The following is an 8,847-nucleotide window of genomic DNA, read 5'->3' on the forward strand; positions in this document are numbered from 1 at the left end:
TGATTACTTGACTCCTAAGTAAAGAAGTTTAGTGAGTACGGAACAAACTGTTTTAATACAGAATACTGTGTTTATAATTGTATGTGCACTTTATTATGTTCATGGTAGGCTTAAAAGTGAATACATAAATCTAAAATAAGTCTAATTAAGTTTGTTATTTTTCATTTTCCACCTCACTAGACTGATAATATGAATCTCGGTTACTACGACACTCGTTTATAACAACATAATGTTTAAGGTCCCTTGGATGTCATTATAACCAAGTTCTACTGTACAACAAAGTTTGAAGGAAAAGTTACTGCTGTTTATAATAGGGCTGTTTTTTTTTTTAACCTCCGATGGTCAAAAAAATAAAGACAAGTGTAAATAAGAAACTGAATTTATTACCAAAAGTTATGTACAAACATGGTTACTTTTCGACATAATCACCATGAAGATTGAGACATTTGTCATATCTGTAGACGAGCTTTCCAATCCCCTCTTCATAGAACATTGCTGCCAGTGAGTTGAGATGGGCCTTAATGTTGTTTTGAAGCTTCTCATTAGTTTGGAACCTCTGCCCTCCTAGCCACTTTTTCAGTTCAGGGAAGAGGTGGAAGTTGCTCCACGCTAAGTCGGGGCTATACACTGGGTTCAAACACTTTCCATCGAAATTTTTGAGGAAGCTGTTGGGTTACACGAATACTGTGAGGGCGGGTGTTGTCATGAATCAGAAGAACTCCAGAAGTCAGCATGCTTCTTCTTTTGTTTTGAAGCTCCCGCAGTCGTCGTAAAGTCTGGCAATAAATAGCTGCATTGATCATTTTTTTTTAATTTCATTTCATTTATTATCAGGGGCGGCTTTTGCGGTAGTGCCAGTGTGCCATGGCACCACCAATGAAAGAAACAAAAAATAATATCGTAGAAAGCAGTTGTAATAGTTTATTTCTACACATTTTATTCGTATTTCAGCTGAACGAGTGCGCGCACAGATCCGGACGCACTCTTGCAGTGTTTTTCCGAACGTTGGAGCCACTTCTGTGTGGCACTGCCTACGTCCATATAACACTGTACAAAAGGCTACTGATTCTAGTTTATATGTGTTTCTTATGGCAGACTTTGAGCCGAATTCAATTTGACTCAGTAGTTAATATTCCGCCTGCTAGAGCACAGTAATACAGAAATTTCGCTAGATGGCAGGGTTGTTGGAGACGTTAGGCAGGAACCATCAACCGCAGACTTGGACGAAAACACAAGTTAAAGTTCCGCGCCAAATGTTAATGTAATGTTGCCAATTCAAAACTAATGCACATAACTTGGATTTGAATGTGTAAATTATTATCCATAACTATATTGAACGCAGAGATAGTCATGGTTATTTTTAGAAAGATAAATATTTTTTCATATTATGTAAAACTGTTTGTTAATGTTGTGTAATATTTGTTTTATTTTGCGGCAACTAAATATCGCTACACTGTTGCTATAGTATTGATGCTTCTGTTAACGATACACGAGATCTGTGCAGGACATGAACATGTGTTATTCAGGCCGCTGCCTTGGATTCATCGGCCTGTTAAATAAAGTGCAAACGTGTTCGTTTATTATCTATATCACTGTTTATCTCGTGTGTTTTTGCCAGTAATTTTACTAGTTATAAAAGTTATTTGTATCTGACTAACAATACTGTGGAAGTTTTGATTATCTGTAAATTTTGTTATTAGTTTCGGAAATGTTATTGTAACTGTTACTAGATGCATTATTAACTGTATACTGGTAAAATAGTTGGTTTAATTAATGTGTTTTATTTAACATAATGCAAACGTGAACTGCGATTATCAATTTTACTAGGGTAATTTGCCTACAACCTTTTTTCATTTTTGGCACCACCACCAGAATGCCTCACGGCCGCCACCGTTTATTATATTCCATAGATCTTACATGAGCAATGAAGCTTTAAGACGTGGAACAAGTCAAAATTTTACAATTTTACAATTTTTACAGTTTTACAATCTTGTAATTTTCTACAATTTTTACAATTTTCTACAATATTTTGGCGAGATGTAGTGAGATGAGATGAGGTCCAAGGATTCGCCTAAAGATTACCCGGCATTTGCCTTTAGGTTGGGGAAAACCTCGGAAAAACCCAACCAGGTAATCAGACCAAAGGAGTGAAATGAAGTGAGGTCCTGTCTCCATAAATTCATCAAACAACACACCTAGCGTTCTTGTCCCCCTTCATCATGAACTTCGGTTTGTCTTCTTTAAATTTCCTACACCATTCACGCACATCACCACTCATATAGTTTTCACCGTATACTCGGCTCATTCTTTGATGAATTTCCACTGCACTATTCCCTTTTGCTTGAAGAAACCGAATTACACTACGCAACTCGCACTTGGCAGGAGAATCAATTGTAGCAGCCATGTTTACGTGCCTGCAACTCAGCTCAAAATGACGTAATGACGTTGGAAGTGCCACAGAAGTTATAGTGCATTGGGGAGATGCATAGTCGTCCTCCGAGCATCCCCGCCTTTTACCATTCGTGGCACGATCGGAGATTGAAAAAAAAACAGCCCTCGTATATCTTTGCAAAACCTTTAATACAGTTTAAATAAATTCCAAAACATTGTCATATTATCAGATTCAAGGGCAGCCATACAAGCTATAATTGATCTCCCAGCTAGGTCCAATGGACCCATCGACCAACAGCAGGTGTGGTCCTCCAGACATTCTGGGGGTTGTGTGTGAATGAAGTAGCCACCAAAACATTAAAATATGGTGTTCACTTAAATCGGCTACAACTTGCCATTTTCACATATTGGAGTGCAAGAGGTCAAATGACTTTATTGTCAAATGCCTGGCATTATAAAACAACAACAAGCTATAATTTTACAACAGTTTACAGAAGGGGTTAAAGTGCAGTGTTGTAAAAAAAATGATCTATTACATACAGAAAAAAAAACAGTTTACAGTGAATTCCTTCCCATTGTGATATAAAGAGAAATGAAACAGTACACTTTCTGGCTAAAAAAGGCACTCAAATCTTACAACCATATAATAACAGACTTTCATTTTATTTTGTAAAACAACTAATCAAAAGTAACTTCAGATCTGCTCAAAAACAACAAAATTCGGATGAATCAAAAGATAAAACCTGGATAAGTTTTATCACCACTAAGATAATCTCACAAGGGCCAGGTGAATCTTCTGTTGCGATGTTCAGATTGATAACAGGTCATGATTGTTTGGCAAGCTACCTGGAATAACCTATCCCATAGATCAGACTGTGTACTGTGTGATGCAAATGAAGAGACGAACATGGGACACATCAATAGGTGCACAGCATTGCTACAAAATTATATTGTACAAAAATACTGGAGTGCAAGATGGCGAATGACTTCATTGTCATGTTCCTAGAAACTGAATCAACAACAACAATAATGCCATTCTGTCAGCTATAAATTACCTACTCTTGGAGAATGTACCCGTTATTGTAAGAGCAGAAATGTGGTAACAGCAGGAAGATGTACTGCCACATTTCCCAAGACATACCGTTCAAGTGAATTATTAAATGACAAGTTTGGGAACAGATGGATTGGACGTGCTGGACCAGTTACATAGCCTGTCTGCTCACCTGATGTTACTCCTTTGGATTACTTTTTACGATACAAAAAAAAAAAGTCATAACAGCATCTACCACCAAAGGGAATGTAAAGGGAAGAATACATGAAGTGTGTAGCACTATTATTCCCTGTATACTGGCAAATGTTAAAAGCCTTTGCAAAAGAATACCGATAATTAGTAAATGCTTAGATGTTAATGGAAGTTACTTCAACACTTATTAAATTCATGGAAAGTAATAGTTTAAATAATTGATTAAATGGCGATCTTACTCATGTTAATTATGTAAGCATGTGTGGCTTACAGCTGTCTCGGTGTTACTTGACACCATCCTCAGAGCCTACTAGATCTCGGCGTCATCTCGACATCGCTGCCTGTTGTAGGGGTGCATTTGCGTCTTCAAAAGTGGAGTCAAATAGTGTGTGTGTTCTGAAATTGATCTGTGTGTTGAGAATTTGATTAGGGTGTGTTTTAGTGTGTCTGTATATTTCATATTGTTCTAATGTGTTGAGTTTTTGGGTTGTATGTGTAGGATTTCCATGTTTGCATTTATGTTATTGTATGTGTGGTTAGCATTAGTTATGTGTTCGGCATATGTAGATGTATTGTGTCCTCTGGTTATTGCTTTAATGTGTTCTTCATCACACGAACGCACCCACACAACAGGCAGTGATGTTGAGATAGTGCCGAGATCTAGTAGGCTCTGAGGATGGTGTCAAGTAACACCGAAACAGCTGTAAGCCACACATGCTTACATAATTAACACGAGTAAGATCGCCATTTAATCAATTATTTACATTCACGTGTTAAAAGTAGTGTACGAAAGATTCAACATGGAATAATAGTTCAGTTCACTGTTATTATTTATTTGGTATCTTTACCTACTAAACCTCATTTCAAACATGTTGTAACTTCTTCAGACCTCACTATAAAAAAAAGCTCCAAACAAAAGTTGCCTGATTTGTCAAGGAGAAACAGAATATCTTAAAAAGAAATAAAATCCATAATTTCAATCAAAATATCATAGCTGCTCTCCTCCATGTCCTACGATTGGGGCCTAATAGAATGCCATCCATGAAAGCCCGCCTCCTCTATAACAACTAAAAAAAATCAGCATTTAGTTCTATTGGTCACCAGCATAGTTAAAATTATGGCCATTCCATGTCAAAACAGCAAAATAAGCCAAAACTCAGTGGCGTGCTTAGCTCATATTTCAGTATACTTCGTGCAAACACAGTTAGGGATGCTTCAGTGAAATGTGCAAAGCATTTTTCTTTAAATTTTACTTTCTAAAAATGAGAAGGCTTGTGTAAAGCTTCCTTACTGGTGCAGTCCAGGTCCCAAAACACCCACTGTCCAGAAATCTGCACCTGGACCTTTCAAGCAAACTTAAGTACTTAAATTACATGACGTGTCATCAGCATATGCCATTATGGCAGTAATAGGCTATATCCATTCATTACTGTGTGTAACAGGTTAATATGTAATTCTGTGGAAAGTATTGGGTGCCAGAAAGTAAAATCACGTGCTTAGTACTCTCAGGGCTTGGCAGTATTTGAAATACATTTGTATTTTATATTTTGTAATTTGTAAGGATTTTCGAAAGTATTTTGTATTTCGTATTTAAAATACGTAAAATACTCTTTTTTTCTTCTTGTCCTTCAAGTTTTGGATTTGGATTTGAAGAATGAACTTTCGTCTTATTTGTCTATCCATTTCAGATCTGCTAGTTTTCTTGCCACAACTGATTTCCTTAATGCAATAAAGAAATCTTCAACAACATCAAGGATCCATCACCCAACACTTGCTAAATGTTCAGCATTATGGAATGCATCTAGGAGACCCAAATCCTCAGAAATTATATCAGATATCTTGAAATATTCATCAAAGTTTCCTTGCCCAACTCGATGGATTTCTCTTTATGACTCAGTCTCTGAAATATTGCAATTCGAACATGATATAAACAGGTGTAACAGAGAACTGCTCATCTGGTTTCACACACATATTCTGTGTCCTCTTCTTATCATTTGGTGAGGCAGTGTCAGATAGCCATCTCGTCTTCAATGGCAAAGGAACAACCCTGTGCACTCTAGAGAATTACCCAACAGTGAAACAAGCTTTTATAAAGTATAATACAAGATTGTGTACCTCTGCACCTGTAGAAAGACTGTTCTGTTTTGCAGGATTTATTCATTCACAAGCAAGGGGATCCTTATCTGATAAACTTCTTGAGAAACTGTTTTTTTTAAAGGGAGCAGTAATTATTCATATGTAGCACAATTTCATTGCTGACTGGGAAAAGGAAGAATGTTCAGTTTCAGTGTTTATATAAAATTTCGAGGTAAAAATACTTTTAATGTTAATATAATATTTTATATTTTCAGTAATATTCTTACTTCTTTAGGCCTATATATTATATCGGGTATATAGAATATAATCTAAATTTAACAGAAGAAATACTGAAATCAGAAGTGAACACTGAAATAATGAAACAATTGTCTTTAGAGACAATTAATATTAGGTACCCTCCACAAAACTGGCTTCATTTATACACCGACGGATCCTTGATCTCCAGAGAACAAGGTGCCAGTGCAGGTGTTACGTGCTGTCTCTTCTCACTTTATAGATCTCTTGGATATGGAACAACAAGTTTTGATGGTGAAATCATTGCAATATGCGAATGCCTCAGGAATCTTCTATGCCACATCAATAAATTTAGGAATGCAGTTATATTGTCAGACTCCAAAGCAGCTATTCTATCAATAGTCTCTAAACACACACCTTCATCTCAAACAGCAGAAATAACTAAAATGCTCTCTCAATTAATATCACTCAATAAAAGAATTGTATTCCAATGGATACCACCTCATTGTGGAATCCTGGGAAACGAGAATGCAGATGCTTTAGCAAAGAAGGGCAGCACTGCTACTTACAGACCTGTTACTAAATCTACGTATTACTCTGTCAAAAGATTTATTAAATCTATATACTTAGACTTCAACAAACAAAAATTTGCTAACACAATCTCAAGGGAAAAAATGGAACTCTCTGCATCAAAATCCACAGTTAATTCCCGATTTACCACGAAAATCGTCTGTAGCTGCATTTAGATTGGCAACAGGCCATGACTGTTTGGCCAAACACCTGCATAGAATTGGAATATATCAATCCCCTAACTGCCCATTGTGCAACTCAAACCAAGAAATGAATTCGGAACACCTCAAAATCTGTGCTTCAGTGGCTGGTCATGATAATATCTTTGAAAAATATTGGAGTGCATGAGGTCAAATGACTTTATTGTCAAACGCCTGGCATTAGAAAACAACAACAACAACATTATATCGAGTATTTCAAATACAATTGTATTTCGAGTATTTGAAATACACATGTATTTTGGTTAATTTTTTAAAAGTAGTTTGTATTTGTATTTCAAATACAATTTTTTGAAGTATTTTGTATTTGTATTTCAAATACTTGGATATCAGTATTTTGCCCAGCCCTGAGTACTCTACACTATTTGTAGTACGCAATTTTATTATTAAAGAAAAAAATGACGCCTGCTTTGGTCTAGTTCTTCCTCTGTATAATGACAATTAATGAATTACAATTGCTTTACAATCAGGATAACTATCACATTGCGAAAAAGCACATGTAGGCCTAATATTAGTCACAGGAAACAGATATAACTCAGCTTTCTTCCATCTGAAACCTCACTGTTTCTCAGTAATTTGCCTGAAAGTGGTTTCATAAAGTGTGATTATATATAAACTTTGAAAAAGAGGGATTACTTTCCACTAATCTTCTCACCAAACCCTATTAACCTTGTCATTAACAGTGAGGCTACTTGTGAAGAGGAGGAAGTAGTAGAGAAGATAATTTTCCAGGTAAGAACGGCACAAGGCTCATAACCTTCACAGAAAACATCATAAACTCTGTAAGTCAACACATTATATACTGAAAATTATATTAATAGACCTGAACTGCTAATCCAAATTATTTTGTACATCATCTAGATAGTCTGATCATGTGTATCTACAAGTATATCAACTTTCAATGACATATAAAACTCAGCTGCCACACCCATTTGCTTATTTTGTATTGAAATTACCCGTTTTCTATGTAGACAACAACTTTAGTTAGTGCTGCAAGCAGAAACAAGTGTTGGGGAGAAGCATAAATACTTGCTGAAGCATTAATCATCAATTACACACATTTCCATTCACAGCATGCAAAAAAAAAAAAAAAAACCTTCCACCATTAGATATTCCCAATTTCATAACTAAGCCTACTTATAATATCCACTCTGCAATTCTTCGAATGAAATGAAACATAAAATAGGTTTATTGCTTTAAACATGTCAATCCAATAGTACCGTGCTGGTAACACGTCAAAACTAGTTTATATAATCTAGTGAAGCAGATAGCGTTGTCACAATTCATGTGTGAGGTTATGTTTATATCTTGAAATATAATGAAATAAAATACTCAAAATATTTCTACATTCTTGCACAATAAAAATTACAGTAGGACGATCTAGTAGCTACACATAATTGCTTACAGCGGCAAAATAAATATTTAAAGAGGATAGTGAACTAGGCTACATAACCCTAAGGCTTTAGCAACTAACCTTGCAATTTCTTGATTTCTGAAAGAGATACTAAAAACTGGCTTATTTTCATTTGCGGTCAATTCAAATTGTCTTTTTACACTGTTTTTATTATCGATATTCCCAACTGGAAATGTGTTATTTACTTGCAAAGCTTTACTACCAGAGTCGTCATCACTCCCCATTAATGACGACGCCGAAACCGAAGTCTGCTTTAATGAATTTCCAACTACGCACCGTTCATTGCTGCATGAATCAAGACTTTCCTCGTTATTTGATGTATTTGCACTTACTGAACTGGAATCATTATTAACGGTATCATCTATCATTATTCTACTTTTACGGTCACTCACGCACTTTTCGTCAACTGACATATTGAAGCATGTGCACAAATTGCACAAATTCACAGTGTTGCCAACACATAATTTGTATTCCCGTCAGTCTAACACCTGGAAATCCGTCAGAATCCGTCAAAATTAAAACTAATAAGACCCACTCAATATATCTATAGAAAATTAAAAAGAAAATTGTAACATAACTTTCAAATCTTGATTAAAATAATTGTCCATCCACATCATCTGCAGTTGATGTGCTGGGTTGGTCTATGCTCCCCCAAAAATTGAATAATTAAAAATGACAGC

The 8,847-nt window shown here is 35.7% G+C and overlaps 1 protein-coding gene across 2 annotated transcripts in view; it reads right to left on the reverse strand.

Moving 5' to 3' along the window:
- The window catches only part of LOC138692602 (zinc finger CCHC domain-containing protein 8 homolog), an 82,173-nt gene extending 73,565 nt beyond the window's left edge, over window positions 1-8,608 (reverse strand). Inside the window, exon 1 of one of the 2 annotated variants that reach the window (XM_069815618.1) lies at window positions 8,228-8,608. In XM_069815618.1, the coding sequence (XP_069671719.1) occupies window positions 8,228-8,580 (353 nt within the window). In that variant the 5' untranslated portion in view covers window positions 8,581-8,608. The remainder of the gene's footprint in view (window positions 1-8,227) is intronic. The other variant, XM_069815619.1, reaches the window with a different exon arrangement.
- Between the last annotated feature and the right edge of the window lie 239 nt (window positions 8,609-8,847).

The sequence above is a fragment of the Periplaneta americana genome, chromosome 17 (assembly GCF_040183065.1).
Source record: "Periplaneta americana isolate PAMFEO1 chromosome 17, P.americana_PAMFEO1_priV1, whole genome shotgun sequence".
Taxonomy (NCBI): Eukaryota; Metazoa; Arthropoda; class Insecta; order Blattodea; family Blattidae; genus Periplaneta; species Periplaneta americana.